The following is a 23,217-nucleotide window of genomic DNA, read 5'->3' on the forward strand; positions in this document are numbered from 1 at the left end:
GACCCTTGAGGTTCGAACACTGGGGTGCGCGCGGAGATTTCGCTTCCTACCTACCTGCACCCCTCCGCCTCGCTAAGATCTAGCTATGGAAAGAACAACACAAGAGACACAGGGTTTATACTGGTTCGGGCCACCGTTGTGGTGTAATACCCTACTCCAGTGTGTGGCGTGGTGGATTGCCTCTTGGGCTGACGATGATGAATGATACAAGGAAGAACAGCCTCGCGAGGGTCTGTCCTTGGCTGGGGCGATGAACTGCTGGGAGGAGTTCAGCCACCCTTCTCTCTCTCTCTCTGGTTGAACCTCTCTCTGGTTGAACCTCTCCTCTTTCTCTCTCAACTAACAACCACCCCCCTCTCTGTGGGTGGTTGGTCCTATTTATAGAGGCCCTGGTCCTCTTCCCAAATATCGAGCAGGAAGGGAGCCAACAATGGCGGGCTAATTTGAAGGGGGACAACTCGTACTAGCTACCTTGACAAAAATAGTCTTCGCCCACACAAAGCTCTAGTGGTGACGCCGTCTTGGGCTCCATGATGACCTCCGTCTTGCAGTCCTCCTGGTCCTGGTCTTGTTGCAAAGAAATGGCAACCTTTGCCTGATGCCTCGGTACTCCGCGGCTGCGCTTGCCCCCTTTGCACCAAAGAGGAAAGGAGGACACTGCGCGGGCTGGCACCCGCCTGGTGCCCTTGGTCGTCATGGCTTGCGTCATGGGCACCTCGTGAGGTACCCCGCCTTGATCTCTCCGCCTCCTCGCGAGCCAGCCTGATGAGGCCGTGCCTGAGGAAGCTCCGTGTCGTCCGCCCCGCGAGGCTTGGCCCCTCGCGAGGGTCTTGGGTCTGTGCTGATGAAGATGGGCCGTGCTGGGCCCCCCTTTGAGCCACGCCGCAGGCCGCAGGCAGGCAAGTCTGGGGACCCCCGTTCCCAGAACGCCGACACAAGCTTAGGCTCTTGCACTCCTTGTTCCATAATCCATCAAATCTTTACCCAAAACTTGAAAACTTCACAACACAAAACTTAAAGTAGAAAATATCGTGAGTTCCGTTAGCGAAAGAGAACAAAAGACCACTTCAAGGTACTGTAATGAACTCATTCTTTATTTATATTGGTGTTATAACTACTATATTCCAACTTCTCTATGATTTATAAACTATTTTACTAGCCATAGATTCATCAAAATAAGCAAACAACACACGAAAAACAGAATCTGTCAAAAACAGAAGAGTCTGTAGTAATCTGTAGCTAGCGCAAGATCTGGAACCCCAAAAATTCTAAACTAAATTTCTGGACGTGAGGAATTTATCTATTAATAATCTGCAAAAAGAATTAATTAAATAGCACTTTCCAAATAAAAATGGCAGTAGTTCTCGTGAGCACTAAAGTTTCTGTTTTTTACAGCAAGTTCAACAAGACTTGCCCCAAGTCTTCCCAACGGTTATACTTGGCACAAATACTAATTAAACACAAAAAACTCAACCAAAACAGAGGCTAGATAAATTATTTATTACTAAACAGGAGCAAAAAGCAAGTAATAAAAATAAAATTGGGTTGCCTCCCAACAAGCGCTATCGTTTAACGCCCCAAGCTAGGCATAACAAGCAAGAATAGATCTAGGTATTGCCATCTTTGGTAGGCAATCCATAAGTGGCTCTCATAATAGATTCATAAGGTAATTTAATTTTATTTCTAGGAAAGTGTTCCATGCCTTTCCTTAATGTAAATTGGAATCTAATATTTCCTTCCTTCATATCAATAATTGCACCAATCATTCTAAGGAAAGGTCTACCAAGAATAATAGGACATGAAGGATTGCAATCTATGTCAAGAACAATAAAATCTACGGGCACATAATTTCTATTTGCAACAATAAGAACATCATTAATTCTTCCCATAGGTTTCTTAATAGTGGAATCCACAAGGTGCTAGTTTAGAGAGCAATCATCAAAATCACGGAAACCTAACAAATCACACAAAGTTTTTGGAATCGTGGAAACACTAGCACCCAAATCACATAAAACATAGCATTCATGATTTTTAATTATAATTTTAATAGTTGGTTCCCACTCATCATAAAGTTTTCTAGGGATAGAAACTTCCAATTCAAGTTTTTCTTCATAAGATTGCATCAAGGCATCAACGATATGTTTAGTAAACGCTTTATTTTGACTATAAGCGTGAGGAGAATTTGGCACGGATTGCAACAAGGAAATACAATCAATCAAAGAGAAATTTTCATAGTTAAATTCCTTGAAATCCATAATAGTGGGTTTAGCAACATCTAGGGTTTTAATTTCTTCAATCCCACTTTTATCAAATTTAGCATCAAGATCAAAAAATTCCGAATTCTTGGAACGCCTTCTACGTAAAGGTGGATCATATTCAGTCCCATCATTATCAAGATTCATATTGCAAAACAAAGAATTAATAGGGGACACATCAATAGCTTTTAGATCTTCATCTTTATTTTCGTAGCAATCCGGTTTAGCGGCCATCCTATTAACTAAGGTAGCTTGCCTATCCGAAATTTCAGCAGTTAACTTCTCAAGATGAGCAATTTGGGATCTTAAACCATCGAATTCTTTAGACATATCATCAAGCTCTTTATTCCTAAAACTCATAAAACTTTTCTGTTCTTTCAGCTCGTTTCTAAAGAAACTATTATGTTCAAATTGCAAGACCATGAAACTCCTGACATTGCTTTCGATCTCTTCTAATATTTTAAGGTGAAGGTCACCAAATTTAGGTAGAGCCATCATGACAAGCAAGCAAACTAACACACAAGAAAACAAAAAGCAAGCGGGCAAAAAGAGGCAAATAGAGAAAGAGATGGAGGATAGAGAGAGAGAGAGGGAAAATAAAACGGCAAGGGTGAAGTGGGGGAGAGGAAAACGAGAGGCAAATGGCAAATAATGTAATGCGGGAGATAAGGGTATGTGATGGGTACTTGGTATGTTGACTTTTGCGAAGACCTCCCCGGCAACGGCGCCAGAAATCCTTCTTGCTACCTCTTGAGCACTGCGTTGGTTTTCCCCTAAGAGGAAGGGATGATGCAGCAAAGTAGCGTAAGTATTTCCCTTAGTTTTTGAGAACCAAGGTATCAATCCAGTAGGAGGCTACGCGCGAGTCCCTCGTACCTGCACAAAACAAATAAATCCTCGCAACCAACGCAAATAGGGGTTGTCAATCCCTATAAGGCAAATTACGAGAGTGAGATATGATAGATATGATAAAGATAATATTTTTGGTATTTTTGTGATAAATATGCAAAGTAAAATAAAGGCAAAGTAAATAACTAGGTAGTAGGAGATCAATATGATAAAGATAGACCCGGGGGCCATAGGTTTCACTAGTGGCTTCTCTCGAGAGCATAAGTATTCTACAGTGGGTGAACAAATTACTGTTGAGCAATTGACAGAATTGAGCATAGTTATGAGAATCTAGGTATGATCATGTATATAGGCATCACGTCCGAGACAAGTAGACCGACTCCTGCCTGCATCTACTACTATTACTCCACTCATTGACCGCTATCCAACATACATCTAGAGTATTAAGTTAAAAACAGAGTAACGCCTTAAGCAAGATGACATGATGTAGAGGGATAGACTCATGCAATATGAATAAAACTGTTCGAAATATGCCCTAGAGGCAATAATAAAATGGTTATTATTATATTTCTTTGCTCATGATAATTGTCTATTATTCATGCTATAATTGTGTTATCCGGAAATCGTAATACATTGTGAATACATAGACCACAACACGTCCCTAGCGAGCCTCTAGTTGACTAGCTTGTTGATCAAAAGATAGTCATGGTTTCCTGACTATGGACATTGGATGTCATTGATAACGGAGTCACATCATTAGGAGAATGATGTGATGGACAAGACCCAATCCTAAGCATAGCTCAAAGATCGTGTAGTTCGTTTGCTATAGCTTTTTCGAATGTCAAGTATCATTTCCTTAGACCATGAGATTGTGCAACTCCCGGATACTGTAGGAGTGCTTGGGTGTGCCAAACGTCACAATGTAACTGGGTGACTATAAAGGTACACTACGGGTATCTCCGAAAGTGTCTGTTGGGTTGGCACGAATCGAGACTGGGATTTGTTACTCCGTATGACGGAGAGGTATCTCTGGGCCCACTCGGTAATGCATCATCATAATGAGCTCAATGTGACCAAGTGGTTGATCACGGGATCATGCATTACGGTACGAGTAAAGTTACTTGCCGGTAACGAGATTGAACGAGGTATTGGCATACCGACAATCGGGTCTCGGGCAAGTAACATACTGATTGACAAAGGGAATTGTATACGGGATTGATTGAATCCTCGACATCGTGGTTCATCCGATGAGATCATCGAGGAGCATGTGGGAGCCGACATGGGTATCCAGATCCCGCTGTTGGTTATTGACCGAAGAGTCGTCTCGGTCATGTCTGCGTGTCTCCCGAACCCGTAGGGTCTACACACTTAAGGTTCGGTGATGCTAGGGTTGTTAAGATATTAGTATACGGTAACCCGAAAGTTGTTCGAAGTCCCGGATGAGATCCCGGATGTCGTGTGGAGTTCCGGAATGGTCTGGAGGTGAAGATTTATATATAGGAAGTCAAGTTTCGGCCATCGGGGAAGTTTCGGGGGTAATCGGTATTGTACCGGGACCACCGGAAGGGTCCCGGGGGTCCACCGGGTGGGGCCACCTATCCCGGAGGGCCCCATGGGCTGAAGTGGGAGGGTAACCAGCCCTTAGAGGGCAGGTGCGCCCCTCCCATGGGCCTCCCCTGCGCCTAGGGTTGGAAACCCTAGGGGTGGGGGCGCCCCACTTGGCTTGGGGGGCACTCCACCCCCCTTGGCCGCTGCCCCCCTTGGAGATTGTATCTCCTAGGGCCGGCGCCCCCCTTGGGGTCCTATATATAGTGGGGGGGGGGAGGGCAGCCGCACCCTAGCCCCTGGCGCCTCCCTCTCCCTCCCGTGACACTCCTCCCTCTCCCTGAGCTTGGCGAAGCCCTGCCGAGATCACCGTTGCTTCCACCACCACGCCGCTGTGCTGCTGGATCTTCATCAACCTCTCCTTCCCCCTTGCTGGATCAAGTTGGAGGAGACGTCTTCCCAACCGTACATGTGTCGCGGAGGTGCCGTCCGTTCGGCGCTAGGTCATCGGTGATTTGGATCACGATGAGTATGACTCCATCAACCCCGTTCTCTTGAACGCTTCCGCGCGCGGTCTACAAGGGTATGTAGATGCACTCCCCTATCCCTCGTTGCTAGATGACTCCATAGATTGATCTTGGTGATGCGTAGAAAATTTTAAAATTCTGCTACGTTCCCCAACAAAAACCCCATCTTGTTATCCTCGATGGCAACAATACAATACGTGCCTTGCTGCCCCTACTGTCACTGGGAAAGGACACCGCAAGATTGAACCCAAAGCTAAGCACTTCTCCCGTTGCAAGAAAGATCAATCTAGTAGGCCAAACCAAACTGATAATTCGAAGAGACTTGCAAATATAACCAATCATGCATAAAAGAATTCATAGAAGATTCAAATATTATTCATAGATAGACTTGATCATAAACCCACAATTCATCGATCTCAACAAACACACCGCAAAAAGAAGATTACATCGAATAGTTCTCCACAAGAGAGGGGGAGAACATTGTATTGAGATCCAAAAAGAGAGAAGAAGCCATCTAGCTACTAACTATGGACCCGTAGGTCTGAGGTAAACTACTCACACTTCATCGGAGAGGCTATGGTGTTGATGTAGAAGCCCTCCGTGATCGATGCCCCCTCCGGCGGAGCTCCAGAACAGGCCCCAAGATGGGATCTCGTGGATATAGAAAGTTACGGCGGTGGAATTAGGGTTTTGGCTCCGTATCTGATCATTTGGAGTACGTGGATATATATAGGATGAAGGAGTACGTCGGTGGAGCAACAGGGGGCCCACGAGGGTGGAGGGCATGCCTGGAGTAGGCAGGCGCGCCCCCTACCTCGTGGCCTCCTCTCTTGTGCCTTGACGTAGGGTCCAAGTCTCCTGGGTCTTATTCGTTGAGAAAATCACGTTCCCAAAGGTTTCATTCTGTTTGGACTCTGTTTGATATTCCTTTTCTTCGAAACCCTAAAACAGGCAAAAAAACAGCAATTCTGGGCTGGGCCTCCGGTTAATAGGTTAGTCCCAAAAATAATATAAAAGTGGATAATAAAGCCCAATAATGTCCAAAATAGTAGATAATATAGCATGGAGCAATCAAAAATTATAGATACGTTGGAGACGTATCACCCTCCTCCCATCATCTTCATCGATGAAGAAGAACAGGAGGTGCAGATGCTGCCAAATCATCCCACCGAAGTGAAGCAGGAGGTACGACGGTCAGGCCGTTTAGCAGGGCAGGCGCCTAAGTTTCACATTCAGTTTCGTCAGTCTTATTCAGTGTTGGCTAGTGTCAGTTATCCTCAGACTATTTGGTGATATCTATCTATGTAATGCTATCTATGTTGCATCCTCAGACAATATGTGTTATCTATGCTACCTCCTATGTAATGCAAGTTTCAGTTTCATTTTCATTTTCATTTTCAGTGTTGTTTGGTGTTACTAGATTCAAGTGTAAGTATTAGCAACAACTACCTAGCAGTAACAAATTGCAGATGTAGATATAACAACATCTGGATAATATGGTTCAGGGGGCATTACAAATAGGATTATCTTAGAGCATTACAAATCAGGGGCATTACAACACCCAACAACACAACCAAAATGATCTGAAACCATAGGTAGTTAAAGGGAGTTCATATTAATACTAAGATGCATATCTGCATCAGATTCTAGTACTAGGCCAGTTATATATATAGGCCTCATATTCACTTACCAACCATAGGTACCACTTCACTCCTCCATGACAACTTCTTTGATCTTGTCTAGCTTTTCTTTGCACCCATGACCAGCCTTCAAGAGCTCAGCAATGATATGCTCGAGCTTCTTCTTCTCTTCTTTAAGGAGGTCTCTCTCCACTTGTATCTCCTTCATGGCTTTCCTGGTGTTTTGAATGATATCAACTTGACTCTGCAGGATGCACCTCTGTTCTTTCTTGAGCTTAAGCTTCTCCATTTCAACCTCAATCTTTGCCTGCTGCTCAAGCTGATGCTTCTTCTCCTTAAGTTCATTGATTTCATGGCTTGTGTAATCCATGTCATGGGATTTCTGCCCATCCTGGTAATCAAACAACTTGAATACATCATCCACAAGCTGACTGTACTGATTGCCAAGAGAATCCAGCTCCTTCTTCAGTTTCTCAACCTCTATCTCATGAGCCTCTGTGTCTTGGACTCTACCAAGGTTCTCTTCATGATACATATCCCATAGCTTGGTTAAGCACCTTTGCAAAATTACAGGCCAAGGGGCATCTACCCACTCTAAAAGACCACGGTTCACACCATCTGAAAATTCAGTTAAATTTACAGTGAGCTTTATTCTTCATTAACAAACATATTCACAATAACAAATCATAAAAAATAGTCATATATCTAGTTACACTACACTAGCTAACTCTATACTACAAATTATAAATCGGTGCTATGTTTTCATTGCTCTTTGCTACAAGTACATAATTTAGACATAGCAATGTTCTTATAATTAAGCAAAAATGAGAAAAGCAGCAGCATTATTCAAAAAAGCACAAAATGAATCAATCACAGCCATGACAACTTGGTTCATTACCTCAGTTGCACATCCTATGAATCTCCTGCCAGTTTCAGTGCCTTCAAATGCCACAAATTTGCCTGCCCTCTGCCTGTGCAGGATGCACCTACGGTCAGATTCAGTAATAAGCCCAGAAAAGCTTGGATCTATCACAGTATCTGGAGTTTGCTGCAGCAGGAAATACATATATATCAACTAGAGCTCACATATATGAACTTAAATGGAGAAATCCCAATCGTTCTTCAAACCCTAACCCTAACCCTAGCAGATGAGAGAAGAGACTGAGCTGACTCACAAAATACTCCATCGGCATGCTACTGAACTCGTTCATGTACTCATCATCGTCAGAGCTCTCGTTGCTGTTGGCCCACGATGTCATGGTCGCGGCGTCGCCGGAGTGCGAGAAGAAGAAGAGAAGCAGAGGCGCGGAGTGAGTGAGTGAGCTCGGGGGAGAGTGAGGTGGGGAGGACGACTAGCTAGCCGGTCGGCCAGGTTAGTCCTGGTCCGACCGGGCCTGACCGACCCGCGCGGCTAACGGGCGTCAGGCGAGCGCCGTTAGCCATTAGCGCAACCGCCGTCCTGACCGGTGGGCCGGGTCTGTCAGAAATGCGTTTAAAACGCTTCAATCGGTCATCAAGTCGATCTGGTAGTTTTTTGTCACGAAATTAGCGCTAAACTGGACTTTTTGGTCAGTTTTCAAAATGTGGTAGTTCTATGGGACGGATACGTGAAATGTGGTAGTTTTTTTGTTAATTACTCAGAAAATAGAAGTTGGAATCTAGGTATCCGGGTTTTAGTTTGGTGTAAAAGCAGACAATTTTTTTTACTACCTCGAACCTTCTTTTCCCTCAGCTAAAACTGTTTTTGGTAACCAAATTTTAGGCTAGTTGGTGGAGATGCTTTTAGATGGGTTGCTTGACCCAATTGTCTGCAATCTTTTCCCTTCTTTTAATTTCTTTTTACTAACGCCTCACGCACATAAATGAACTATCTGCAGAAAGGATCTATAATTTATACTTTTACAAACAAGAAACATGTGTTTTTTTATCAGACAAAACAATGCAGAATCATATGCAAGTCTCAATTTATCAATGACGGCAATAGGTCTTTATAATGCATCTGCAAAACCACGATTATGCTTTACATTGTGCTGATAGCAACATTTCACATTACTATGTCTGTGTATCAATATAGCCGTCCGTGACTTGGAGCTAGCGCTAAACTCTATTGCATTGCTCATGCTGAGACAAGCAAAAGTTCAAAACCAGCGATACATGCAAACACACGGAGACGCACAGGAACCTTGTTTTACATGTACACAACTTGTGACCTTGGATCTGTCACTTAATGACTTTAGTTGGCACAAAGGGAAAGTGGTAGTATTGTTTTTCTCATTGTACTAGCCGAAGATGCTCGAGATGTTGGTCATGACATGTCAAGAGATCACTATGAGTCAGCATACCTTTGCTAATTTGCTGATTGATGCAAAGCTAGAAACATTGCATGTTTTTGTTATGCTTGTTGATAGAGCAATTATTACCTGTTTATTTTCAAAATAGAACAGAGACACGCATACATGTACCACCACACACTTATACATCGCCTACAGATGAATGGATTCGTTGAGCAATTATCGCTAGCGATAGCGTCAGGGATCTCATCTCCAATAATGTGACGTTTGCTAGTTGTCGACTTTGCGACGTCGTATTCGTGCATGAAGGTGAAAGAAGAGTAAGATAGATAGACCACACAAATAAACCACTTACTATCGGAGAAAAACGAGACTTTGATATTTGACCATATTTATGATAAGCTGATAACTGTCATGGGCGGAACAGGCTGATCTTTATTTTTTTGCGAGATGGAACGGGCTGACCAAGGTGCATGCTCGCTCTGGTAACATCATAGCAGCAAAAGTGTACTCAACTCATGAAAGAAAAATCAAATGTTACAAGTTTCTCTAAATCGTACACCCTCCATAAAGAAATATAAAAGCTTGTAAACTACTACTCCCTCCGATTCAAATTAATTGAAGCAGGTTCTATATGATGTAAGAAAGAGAGAGTGGTACGGTCGATGTGTGGTCAGTTGTACGTATCTACTCCCTCCGTTCCTAAATATTTGTCTTTCTAGACATTTCAAATGACTACTACATACGAATGTATATAGACATATTTTAGAGTGTAGATTCACTTATTTTACTTTGTATGTACTCATTTATTGAAATGCCTAAAAAAACAAGTATTTAGAAATGGAGGGAGTACATGGGACGGCAAAGGAGCGAAGCTGCCTCTCTACACAAGGTCTTCCACCCAGCGATCGACAGCACAACGCAAAAAAACAACAAAACATAGAGGTCAGTACTGAATGATCCATCAGGATAACTATTGTGTTCACTGTTAAAGATGCCCTGTGATTACTGTAGCCACAGTGTCATATATCAAATCGGTACATATTTGCCGGTTGCTGCCGAAAAAAAGATGCTAGTGTACTAGGCTACTAGAACCAGTACTCTGTAGCCTGAACAATGCTCCAATTTATCGACTGCTACTCACTCTGTTCTTAAATATTTGTCTTTTTAAAGATTTTAAATGAATTATCACATATGGATATATAGATATATTTTAGGGTGTAAATTCACTCAGTTTGCTCCGTATGTAATCACTTGCTAAAATTTTTAGAAAGATAAATATTTAGAAAAGGAGGGAGCATTTGCTGACGGCGTGTCGTTAGTTAGGCAACGGACCTATGGACCCACGGCTGTTAAAACAAACCTTCTTGACCTGGCTAGAGTCAAGTTCACATGTTTGTGCGCCAGCCTGGTCATGGGCCCACCATTCCAGTGATGCCAGCGATGACCTGGGGCTCCAAAGCGTGCTGATGTCATCGGTGAAGGGAGCGCGTGATGTCACACATGGCTACCGTTGTTCTTACAGATTTTTCGTGACATGCCTCAGCCTTCCACACGCCCGTCTTCCTGCCCTCAAGGCGAGGATGCAAACTGAACATAGCTCAAATGATTAGGTTTCTTGTTGTGAAACCAGTCTATTAGAATTCAAGTTTTAGATTTGATGTCATTCAAAAAGAAATATTGCACTAGTTATAAGGGAAAACAGATAAAAGCCTAAACAATTTGTCCCTGTTTATGAGGGAAACTGAGGCGAAAACCGTACAAATGACAAGGATAAGGCCTCCTTTGGTTCATAGGATTGAAAAATCATAGGAATAGAAAAGTCATAGGAAATGAGATGACATGCATCTCAAATCCTATGCATAGAAATAGAAAAGGAGATGCCATTTGATTCACACCATATGATTTTTTCCATTAAGTCTAGGTTAATGTTTATTTTTCTATGAAATGTGAAGGATAGAAAGAATTCCTCCATAGGAATAGGATTTCATTCCTACAAACCAAAGAGCTCTGAAGGAATTTTTCCTATAAAAATCCTATCCTATGAAAATCCTAGAAAATTCCTCCAAACCAAAGGAGGCCTAAAAGAAGATGAGAAAATTGGCGTCCAGGACAGAGCATTACTTAGCTAGCAGATAGAAGGACCATCACCACACGAGACACAAGTAGATATGGGATGTCGTCGTTCAAACAACCGACAACACCGGTGTGCATACCGAAACCCTGATGCAACACATGAGCATCCATAATCAACGAGTGCCACAACATCAGTGGCGGATCCAGGATTTCAAGTCACCCGGGGCGAGCATTTAACCTAAGAAATGTGAAGGTATATGCACTCGAAAATCAACATAACTAATGGTTCAAAGTAGTTCAAGATTCTCAACATTACATGATGTAACCACCAAAAATCAACATAAAAATTTATTGGTTTCATTTTCTTATAGATTAGCTCACACATGGACACTTCACCATGTATGTCCAGCGTTGAGAGCAGTATGCATGACACGTTGCTGGAGGAGCCTCATAGGGAGCATGATTTGCAAGACACGTTGATGAATTTTTTTTTTGTAAACCAAAACCCCACACTCCCGGGAAGGACCCCGTCCTGCCATGTAGTGCTATGGGCTGCCCTAAGTCGACCTGATGGCCCCTAGGGTCTCGAGATTCCCCGCCCTATAACGAAAAGAACAACCAAGAACGAAGGAGAAGAAAACTAGGGTAAAGAAGAAAAGATAAAAAATAAAAAGAGATAAATTGATACATCGATTGCGTATTGTTCAATTAGCCAACACCTCTCATCTACTTACGAGGCGGTAGGACTTCCCGTAAAAAAAGACTTCAAATCCCTAGGATTGGAACCCCACACATTGCAGCTACCCGGGGCGGCTGCCCATACCTGCCCCTACGGTGGCGCCGCTCCTGCATAGCATGACCACATGCTCCACCAGGAAGGGCAAGAATTGGAAGCAAATGTTCGCCGTGAGAGCTCCATGAACACGAACCTTGGTTGGGAGGTCCACCACGCATGTCCCATAAACATGACATGTAATAGTCAAGTCATGTAAAAAGAGAGCATGATTTCGACGCTGACCAAACTATATATAATTGTTCATTGAAGGAACCGACGACATTCGCTTCAAGCAACCTAGTCTGTCTAAACTTTTGTGGTTTATGCCTTTAATCAATCTGGTGTGCTAATATATTTGCATTTGATGCTTACGCGAATATATTTAGGGAAGTTTTATCAAAACATATTTGCAATATCACAAAATCAATAAAAACAATTTAAAATAATGTAACCAGGTCTATCATCATCATTGATAAAAACATCAGTATGAAATCTGCATGTTATCTAATTTGCACAAAAATTAAGAGATGATTATGATATAACTTTTGGTTTCATCAAGAGGCTTTGTTGCTGGTGTTTGTTTTAGTTTCCACTCTTATGTTGTCATGATTTTATTTGATAAATAAAGCCAATTAACGGGTAAAAAGGAAATCACGGGAGAGGTATTTCATGTTCATAATTGCAATCTTGGTGCGAATCATTCGACATTATTTTGTATTGTTTCCACGTCCTCAGGAAGGGTTGATTCATTTAACCAATCTAGTGTGTCTAAATATTTGCATGTCAATGCTTACGACACTATGGGCTTATTTGGTTTTGCAGCCTAAGGTTGCCACATCTAACCTTAGTCGTGCCATAACATCATAGGCATGTGTTTGGTTAATTGTCACACTTGTGGCTCGCCACATTTTTCTAGCTACATGATCCATATGTTATAGGTTTAGTTTTTTGCTAAATCTTGTCACACTTGTGGTGGCCATTTTGTTAGCCACACTTTTTGCGGCAGCCACACTTTATCTAAGTTTAGTGGCGGCAAAATTAGTCATGAACCAAATAGGCCCTATGTACACTATACGTAGGCATTTAAAAAAATCTTTGTCTAGAAAATAAGAAAATCAATAGAATTTTTTAAGATGGTCCATCATTGAAGGTAAAAATCATGGGTATGAAATCTGCAATTTATTTAGCTCATCACAAACAGTAATTAAGAGACAATATTACTCCTCACATCCCAAAATAAGTGATTCAATTTTATACTGTACTGACTTGTCCCAAAATAAGTGACTTAACTTTACTACAAAGTTAGTATAAAGTTGAATCACCTATTTTGAGATGGAGGGAGTATATAACTTTTGGTCTTTACCATGAAGCTTTGTCGCCGGTGTTTGTTTTAGTTTATTTTCTTGTGTTATCAGTTGTCATGTCTTTATCAGATTAATAAACCAGTGAATGGATAAACAGAGAAATCGCAGCGAGAGCATTTCACTTTCACAAGTGCAGCCTTGCCAGGAATCATTCGACAGATTTCTCTAATCTTTCCATGCCACCCACCATGAGATGTAGCCAGAAGGAAGAAGATGGTGGGATTCCCGCGAACCAAGTGGCCAACTTGAGAAACGTTTTTATCATACCAAACGATCAACTCGTCCATTGATTAGTTGCATTGTCGATTATCACACCATCGCGAGTGGATTCCATAAAGAAATTGAGCGATACCCCACAAAAAAAGTTGGGCGATGACCGAGGGATCGATATATGACCCACAAACTAAACTAAGGCAGTGTTCGGCAACCCACCAGCTCCTCAAAATACGAGGAGTTGCGGAGTGGAGAGACTGCAGCTCCGTATTGTTTAACTGTAGCTCCGCCCTGCTCCCGGAGTGGAGCGGCGGAATGGAGAGACTTCGAACAGGGCTTAAGACGACCGTCGCTAGATCTTGGTTTTGTAGTGGCCGGTAATGCAGCGACAGTCTCCACCAGTGGTGTATTCGGTGGCATCAGACGTCAGGTCCATGACGAGAATTCCTAATCAGGATAAAAGGTAAAATGAATATATAGTACAAGAAGGGACAGCCATGACGATGACATTTTCTCTCTGCCTGTCTGCGGGTGGATGGGTGTATGCGCATTTTGCAATGCCTTTCTCTCCCTTTGTGCGAGTCGATGGGTGCATGTGCATTTTACAATGTCTTGGATAGTGCCGGCAGTAACTACTGTACTAAAAAAATATTGCTTCCCATGACGTCTTGTCGTGGAAAATTCGCAAATTGCAGAGAAAACGGGCCGAGCAAGCTGTGTGCGAAGCCGTCGGTTTAGCCCAGCCTAGCGCGTGAAGCTAAAGTAACTGTCGTACATGGTGTGTTGATCACATACCGAAACGAATGTCGATCGGGTGGCATTTCCTTGACGTTTGCTTTGAGATTTTTTTCTCCTTCTGGTTTCGTTGAAGATTTTGGTAGAGAAGTGAACACGTATCCACTAGATTTTGGTTGACAGTCGTCGATGCACTCCCATCTATCGAATCAGATCGCAAAAATCAAGCTAGCTTCAGACCCATCAGCCATCGGATGGACGCAACGCATCTTGTTTTGCACTGTTGGTGCATCTTTGAACGTTCAACATCTAGCAAAGGAACAGCAGTGAGCAGTGGGCTGAGCCCCCGCTGGCCGGCCCTTTTCCCGTTGGAGCCGGACCAACACGAGCCAATGATCGACTCGATCGCCGTACAAGGTTACCCGTGCATCGCCACGCAATTTCATTTGGTCGCGGTGGTTTACACCTGCAGTAGCTACTCTTGCGAGCAGGATGGGTGGTGGTGTTCAGCCACTTTCATGTCCAATAATAATGCATGGTTTTTATTTTACGTGCATTTTGTTGTGGTCAATGCATAAACTATATATAACTGATGGAAAGGGACTGGTAATATATTTCAACATCGATAACAATGAACTAAGGCTGGTCATAGTGGGAGTAACATAGGTAGTAACATAGATGCCACATAAGCAAAAATGGTGATGTGGCAAGTAGTTAATGAGGAGAGAGGCAAATAGAGTAACATAATATGTTACCATCACATAGCGGTTTCCAATGCATAATGAGTCTACAAAGTAATAAATGAAGGCAACTATGTTACCACACCTATGACACTACCCACTATGAAGGTAGTAACATAGACTAGTAACATATGTATGTTACTAGTCTAAGTTACTCCCCACTATGACCAGCCTAAGAGCAAGTACAATAGAGCTGAGTCAGCTGGCTATAAGAAATAAATTAGTATATTCTTGCTTAGTTGGAGGAAAGAGAAGAAGAGAGAGAAGGGAAGCGGGCTCTTGGTGAAAAGCCAGCTCTAGCACGTGCTCCTAGGCACTTTGTGAGAGTGAAAGGTGGGCCATATAATAAAAAAGTAGTACACTCTTCTAATCAACTATTGTACATATTGGCTATAAGATGGGCTATAGATAACATGGCAATAGCTTATAGCCAGCAGTTGGCTATACTATTAACCATGCTCTAAGACGACCGCGGCCTCCTCCAACTTTGAATGCCGCTATACTAATTCTAAGCTAGCGAACTCCACGCCATCATACGTCAGCTGATCAGCTCCATGATGAGAGCACACCCTCTTATTTTTTTAAAGGGCTTCCATCCGATTTCGTTTATCAGAAACCAACTTTTTCGTGGAACGACTGCTCTTGTATGATACAGATACCGCGTCCAGTTGGTGAGGTGAGCGCGTGTTGCTTGCTTGCTTCGCATGGTATCTTGCCGTGGGAATTCCGCAAACTGCATACGACCGCGCAGACGTAGGCAGCATGACGAAATTCCAGAGCTACGCCCGTGTCCCGTGTCATGGTCATGGAATGAATCATTGGTGTGCACCGGCAAGATGGCATCAGTCTGGGTGTTGTTTTGCACTGCTGGGGCGTCTTTGAAAGTTCAACGTCTACTACTTCCAACAAAGGAACAGCAGTGACAGTGAGCAGAGCCCCCGCCGGGTGTAGCTAGGCCGACCTTTTCCCGTTGCAGGCCAGACCAGCGCGAGTCCTTGTAGTTGTAGGAGTAGCTTGTACTCATCGCCACGAAACTTCATTTGGCCGCCGTGCTTTCCACCTGCAGTAGTTACTACTGGTGCACGTGCAAGGCGTTCTCGTGAGCAGTAGGTTTACGTGGCTTCTTTTCTTCCGGCGCACTCGCTCGTCCAGAGTCCGGAGTCCAGACATAAACTCGCCCACCCCTCACGCCACGCACCAAGGAGAGGCAAGCAAGCTGTAACGGCTGCCCGGCGAAGGTGAGTGGTGACCATGGACGTGGCGAGCAGCACGGCCAAGCGCAAGCGCTCGTCCGCCGAAGCCCCGGCCCCCGTCGGCGTCGACGACGTGTCCGACACCGAGGTCGAGGAGTTCTACGCCATACTCCGCCGCATGCGGGACGCCTCCCGCCGGCTCGCCTCGGGCGGGGTCGCCGCCGCCAGGGCCCGCGCCCCGGCTCCGGCCCCGCGCGCGCCGGCCTGGTGCCCCAGCTTCTCCTGGGAGGACTTCGCCCCGACACCGCCGCCTGCCCCGCAGCAGCAACTGCCCGCAGACGAGCGCGTCGCCGAGAACGCCACGCCGCCGCGGCGGCCCGTCCCCCGCGGCCTCGACCTCAACGCCGAGCCGGAGCCGGAGGTCACCCCCTCGTAGAGGCGCGAGGACGACGAGCCCTGGGACGGACGGACAGACGTGGGCGAGCTGGCCGGCGACGATACTCTCCTCTCCTCTGTACCACCCACCGCCCGGCCGGCCGGTGCTTTTTTAGCAAACTGATCATCTTCATCTGTTAATTTACTTTACCGGTGGTAATTCGGTATGTTTAAACGAACGTTACTATACTACGTAGCACTGTAGTTGTACGAGTACTCTCTTTCTTGGCCGCGTACATTTGTACGTGATGCCTCTCGCTGTCTTGCTTGTGTGAACAAGGGAGACCTGTCACAAGAGTCCATTGAGACTGCTGTATTCTACTAACATTGCTTCATTATTAGTGCCTGCTTGACTTCCAAGGAATTCTAACTTACAGCTTTAACCACAGCTCTGCTACTGCCAAGGCCACGTCTAGAACAAAGTAAAGGCATAGGAATTTTGGAGAACAGGATCCATGTAGGAAATTTCCTTTTGGTGCAATTTGGAACAAAGGAATTGCTATCTTGCATTATTTCGAAATTCCTATGGAATGGGCTATTCCATAGAATTTCGGAAATGTTAACGCCCACACGTGTGGGCGTTGATCATCTCGATCACACGCATTCATCACCGTCCAGTACTATATGCACGAATCTTGACACAATCTGGCTGATTTTCTGTGCCACGTAGGACAAGGCGTGTGTGTGGTGTGTGACATAGTTCGCCCACACATCCGTTTTACCACACGGAGGGGCCAGTGTGTGGGCGTTTAGCAGTTCACCCACACACCAGTTTTCAGTCACGCACAAGGGCTGGTGTGTGGGCATTTGCCATCTCGCCCACACGCCCATCTCCTCTCCCACGCGTAAGCTGCTAGTTGCCATGTGTTTTTGCAGCGCACATGGCAACTGCCTCTAGTGTGCTTTATAAGCAGGTGGCAACTCTCTTTTTTTACCTGAGTTGCCATGTGTTTTTGCAGGGTACACGGCAACTGTCTAGTGTGCACGTAAGCAGATGGCAACTGTCTTTTACCGAGTTGCCATGTGTTTTTGCATGGTACATGGCAACTGCCCCAACGTGCACGTACATGACAACCGCCCTAACATGCATGTAAGCAGATGGCAACTCTTCCTTTTTACATGGCAACTGCCCTAGCATACTTGTGAGCACATGACAACTCTCTCAACTGCCTAGTGTTAGTATGTGGCAACTCCTAAAGTTATGAAATCATGGCAACTACATTAGATCAGACCATACATGGCAACTGCAGTTGAGCAACCATGGCAACTGCAGTTGTCCGACATGGCAACCGTAGTTCAGCGACATGGCAACTGTAGATAAACAAACATGGATGAGGGTCTGGACCATGGCAACTGCGGGCGCGTGGTGGGCGTCACGCGTCGCGTGCGGGACCAGAAGGGTACGAGGCCGGACATACGGGCGTGTGGGCGTTATCAACTTCGCCCACGCACGCGTGTGAGAGGGTTCAGGAGGGAAAAAAAGATGTGTGTAGGCATTAGTTATTTTGCCCATACGTAGGTGTGTGAGCTGGTTGCTGTCCATATCACACGAGGCGTGTGGCACAACTATCCGATACACCACACGTGTGGCAGTTATCGTGACTCTTCCTATGATTTTCTTGTGTGCCATCCAGACGACATTTTTGCTGTTTTCCTGTGACTTTAGTTCTTGTAGGAATGCAGGATACATGGCACCTTAGTTTCTGCGTTTTTCTATTGCTGCATTTTGATTTCCTGGATTCCAACCGGGGCCCAAGTCTGGGATTTGGAGTCCTGAATTATTTATTCATTTTCATTTACTTTCCACAAGAATGGTTTATTTTTCTTTTGAATAATTACAACTAAAAAAAGGTAGGGTTTCAGAGATTTTTTTCCTTTTAAATAAGGGAATTACTACTCGTTCTCGCAAAAAAAGAATAATTATTACTCCCCCTTGTTGGAAATATGCCCTAGAGGCAATAATAAAAGCATTATTATTATATTTCCTTGTTCATGATAGTTGTCTTTATTCATGCTATAATTGTGTTATCCGGAAATCGTAATACATGTGTGAATAACAGACATCAACATGTCCCTAGTGAGCCTCTAGTTGACTAGCTCGTTGATCAACAGATAGTCATGGTTTCCTGACTATGGACACTGGATGTCATTGATAACGAGATCACATCATTAGGAGAATGATGTGATGGACAAGACCCAATCCTAAACATAGCACAAGATCGTATAGTTCGTTTGCTAGAGTTTTCCAATGTCAAGTATCTTTTCCTTAGACCATGAGATCGTGTAACTCCCGGATACCGTAGGAGTGCTTTGGGTATGCCAAACGTCACAACGTAACTGGGTGACTATAAAGGTAGACTACGGGTATCTCCGAAAGTGTCTGTTGGGTGACATGGATCAAGACTGGGATTTGTCACTCCGTATGACGGAGAGGTATCACTGGGCCCACTCGGTAATGCATCATCATAATGAGATCAGAGTGACCAAGTGTCTGGTCACGGGATCATGCATTATGGTACGAGTAAAGTGACTTGCCGGTAACGAGATTGAACGAGGTATTGGGATACCGACGATCGAATCTCGGGCAAGTAACATATCGATAGACAAAGGGAATAGCGTACGGGGTTGATAGAATCCTCGACATCGTGGTTCATCCGATGAGATCATCGTGGAGCATGTGGGAGCCAACATGGGTATCCAGATCCCGCTGTTGGTTATTGACCGGAGAGTCGTCTCGGTCATGTCTGCTTGTCTCCCGAACCCGTAGGGTCTACACACTTAAGGTTCAGTTACGCTAGGGTTGTAGGGATATGTATATGCAGTAACCCGAATGTTGTTCGGAGTCCCGGATGAGATCCCGGACGTCACGAGGAGTTCCGGAATGGTCCGGAGGTAAAGATTTATATATGGGAAGTCCTGTTTCGGGCATCGGGACAAGTTTCGGGGTTATCGGTATTGTACCGGGACCACCGGAAGGGTCCCGGGGGTCCACCGGGTGGGTCCACCTGTCCCGGGGGGGCCACATGGACTGTAGGGGGTGCGGCTTGGCCTAATGGGCCAAGGGCACCAGCCCCACATAGGCCCATGCGCCTAGGGTTTAAGGGGGCAAGAGTCCTAGGAGGGTAAGGCACCTCCTAGGTGCCTTGGGGGGGAGGGAAACCCCCCTTGGCCACCGCACCCCCTAGGAGATTGGATCTCCTAGGGCCGGCCACCCCCCCTTGGCACCCCTATATATAGTGGGGGAGAGGAGGGACTTCATACCTGAACGCCCTGGCCTTTGGTTGCCTCCTTCTCCCTCCCCAACACCTCCTCCACCTCCATAGTGCTTAGCGAAGCTCTGCCGGAGTACTGCAGCTCCATCAACACCACGCCGTCGTGCTGCTGCTGGTGCCATCTCCCTCAACCTCTCCTCCCTCCCTTGCTGGATCAAGAAGGAGGAGACGTGGCTGTTCCATACGTGTGTTGAACGCGGAGGTGCCGTCCGTTCGGCGCTGGTCATCGGTGATTTGAATCACGTCGAGTACGACTACATCATCACCATTCTTTTGAACGCTTCCGTGCGCGATCTACAAAGGTATGTAGATGCATCCAATCACTCGTTGCTAGATGAACTCCTAGATGATCTTGGTGAAACGAGTAGGAAAATTTTTGTTTTCTGCAACGTTCTCCAACAGTGGCATCATGAGCTAGGTCTATGCGTAGTTCTTCTTGCGCGAGTAGAACACAATTTGTTGTGGGCGTAGATTTGTCAACTTTCTTGCCGTTACTAGTCCTTTCTTGCTTCAGCGGTATTGTGGGATGAAGCAGCCCGGACCAACCTTACACGTACGCTTACGTGAGACCGGTTCCACCGACTAACATGCACTAGTTGCATAAGGTGGCTGGCGGGTGTCTGTCTCTCCTACTTTAGTTGGAGCGGAATCGATGAACAGGGTCCTTATGAAGGGTAAATAGAAGTTGACAAATCACGTTGTGGCTTTAACGTAGGTAAGAAAACGTTCTTGCTAGAACCCTAATTCAGCCACGTAAAACTTGCAACAACAATTAGAGGACGTCTAACTTGTTTTTGCAGCAAGTGGTTTGTGATATGATATGGCCAAAGTTGTGATGAATGATGAATGATCTATATGTGATGTATGAGATGTTCATGCTATTGTAATAGGAATCACGACTTGCATGTCGATGAGTATGACAACCGGCAGGAGCCATAGGAGTTGTCTTTATTCTTTTATATGACCTGCGTGTCATCAAAAACGCCATGTAAATTACTTTACTTTATTGCTAAACGCGTTAGCCATAGTAGTAGAAGTAATAGTTGGCGAGCAACTTCATGGAGACACGATGATGGAGATCATGATGATGGAGATCATGGTGTCAAGCCGGTGACAAGATGATCATGGAGCCCCAAGATGGAGATCAAAGGAGCTATGTGATAATGGCCATATCATGTCACGTTTATTATTTGATTGCATGTGATGTTTATCATGTTTTGCATCTTGTTTACTTAGAACGACGGTAGTAAATAAGATGATCCCTCACAATAAATTCAAGAAGTGTTCCCCCTAACTGTGCACCGTTGCGACAGTTCGCTGTTTCAAAACACCACGTGATGATCGGGTGTTTTATTCAGACGTTCACATACAACGGGTGTAAGACAGATTTACACATGCAAACACTTAGGTTGACTTGACGAGCCTAGCATGTACAGACATGGCCTCGGAACACAGAAGACCGAAAGGTCGAGCATGAGTCGTATAGAAGATACGATCAACATGAAGATGTTCACCGATGTTGACTAGTCCGTCTCACGTGATGATCGGACACGGTCTAGTTAACTCGGATCATGTAATACTTAGATGACTAGAGGGATGTCTAATCTAAGTGGGAGTTCACTAATAATTTGATTAGTTGAACTTAATTATCATGAACTTAGTCTAAAATCTTTGCAATATGTCTTGTAGATCAAATGGTCAACGTAGTCCTCAACTTCAACGCGTTCCTAGAGAAAACTAAGCTGAAAGACGATGGCAGCAACTATACGGACTGGGTCCGGAACCTGAGGATCATCCTCATAGCTGCCAAGAAAGATTATGTCCTACAAGCACCGCTTGGTGACGCACCCGTTCTCCCTGCGGAACAAGACGTTATGAACGCTTGGCAGGCACGTTTCGATGACTACTCCCTCGTTCAGTGCGGCAATGCTTTACAGCCTAGAGCCGGGGCTCCAAAAGCGTTTTGAGAGACATGGAGCATATGAGATGTTCGAGGAGCTGAAAATGGTTTTCCAAGCTCATGCCCGGGTCGAGAGATATGAAGTCTCCGACAAATTCTTCAGCTGTAAGATGGAGGAAAACAGTTCTGTCAGTGAGCACATACTCACTATGTCTGGGTTGCATAACCGCTTGACTCAGCTGGGAGTTAATCTCCCGGATGATGCAGTCATTGACAGAATCCTCCAGTCGCTTCCACCAAGCTACAAGAGCTTTGTGATGAACTTCAATATGCAGGGGATGGAAAAGACCATTCCTGAAGTATTTGCTATGCTGAAATCAGCGGAGGTAGAAGTCAGGAAGGAACATCATGTGTTGATGATCAATAAAACCACTAAGTTCAAGAAAGGCAAGGGTAAAAAGAGCTTCAAGAAGGACGGCAAGGAGGTTGCCGTGCCCGGCAAGCAAGCTGCCGGGAAGAAGCCAAAGAATGGAGCCAAGCCCGAGACTGAGTGCTTTTATTGCAAGGGAAGCGGTCACTGGAAGCGGAACTGCCCTAAGTACTTAGCGGATAAGAAGGCCGGCAAAACCAAAGGTATATGTGATATACATGTAATTGATGTGTACCTTACTAGTGCCCGCAGTGGCTCCTGGGTATTTGATACCGGTGCAGTTGCTCACATTTGTAACTCAAAGCAGGGGCTGCAGAATAAGCGGAAACTGGCAAAGGACGAGGTGACGATGCGCGTCGGGAATGGTTCCAAGGTCAATGTGATCGCCGTCGGCACGCTACCTCTGCATCTCCCTTCGGGATTAGTTTTAAACCTTAATAATTGTTATTTAGTGCCAGCTTTGAGCATGAACATTGTATCGGGATCTCGTTTAATTCGAGATGGCTACTCTTTTAAATCTGAGAATAATGGTTGTTCCATTTTTATGAGAGATATGTTTTATGGTCATGCTCCTATGGTGAATGGTTTATTCTTTATGAATCTCGAACGTGATGCTACACATGTTCATAATGTGAGTACCAAAAGAAGTAAGGTTGATAATGATAGTCCCACATACTTGTGGCACTGCCGCCTTGGTCACATAGGTGTCAAACGCATGAAGAAGCTCCATGCTGATGGACTTTTAGAGTCTCTTGATTATGAATCATTTGACACGTGCGAACCATGCCTTATGGGTAAAATGACCAAGACTCCGTTCTCAGGAACAATGGAGCGAGCAACCGACTTATTGGAAATCATACATACTGATGTGTGCGGTCCAATGAGTGTTGAGACTTGCGGTGGCTATCGTTATGTTCTCACCCTCACTGATGATTTAAGTAGGTATGGGTATATCTACTTAATGAAACACAAGTCTG

At 44.8% G+C, this 23,217-nt stretch overlaps 1 protein-coding gene across 1 annotated transcript; it reads left to right on the plus strand.

The window, feature by feature from the left end:
• Positions 1-15,950: 15,950 nt before the first annotated feature.
• Positions 15,951-16,994, plus strand: LOC119271037 (protein NEGATIVE REGULATOR OF RESISTANCE-like). The gene has a single exon (XM_037553005.1). The coding sequence runs from the start codon at positions 16,262-16,264 to the stop codon at positions 16,637-16,639; it is 378 nt and encodes a 125-aa protein (XP_037408902.1). The 5' UTR covers positions 15,951-16,261; the 3' UTR covers positions 16,640-16,994.
• Positions 16,995-23,217: the final 6,223 nt, after the last annotated feature.

This window comes from Triticum dicoccoides, chromosome 3A, assembly GCF_002162155.2.
Source record: "Triticum dicoccoides isolate Atlit2015 ecotype Zavitan chromosome 3A, WEW_v2.0, whole genome shotgun sequence".
In the NCBI taxonomy this organism is placed as follows: Eukaryota; Viridiplantae; Streptophyta; class Magnoliopsida; order Poales; family Poaceae; genus Triticum; species Triticum dicoccoides.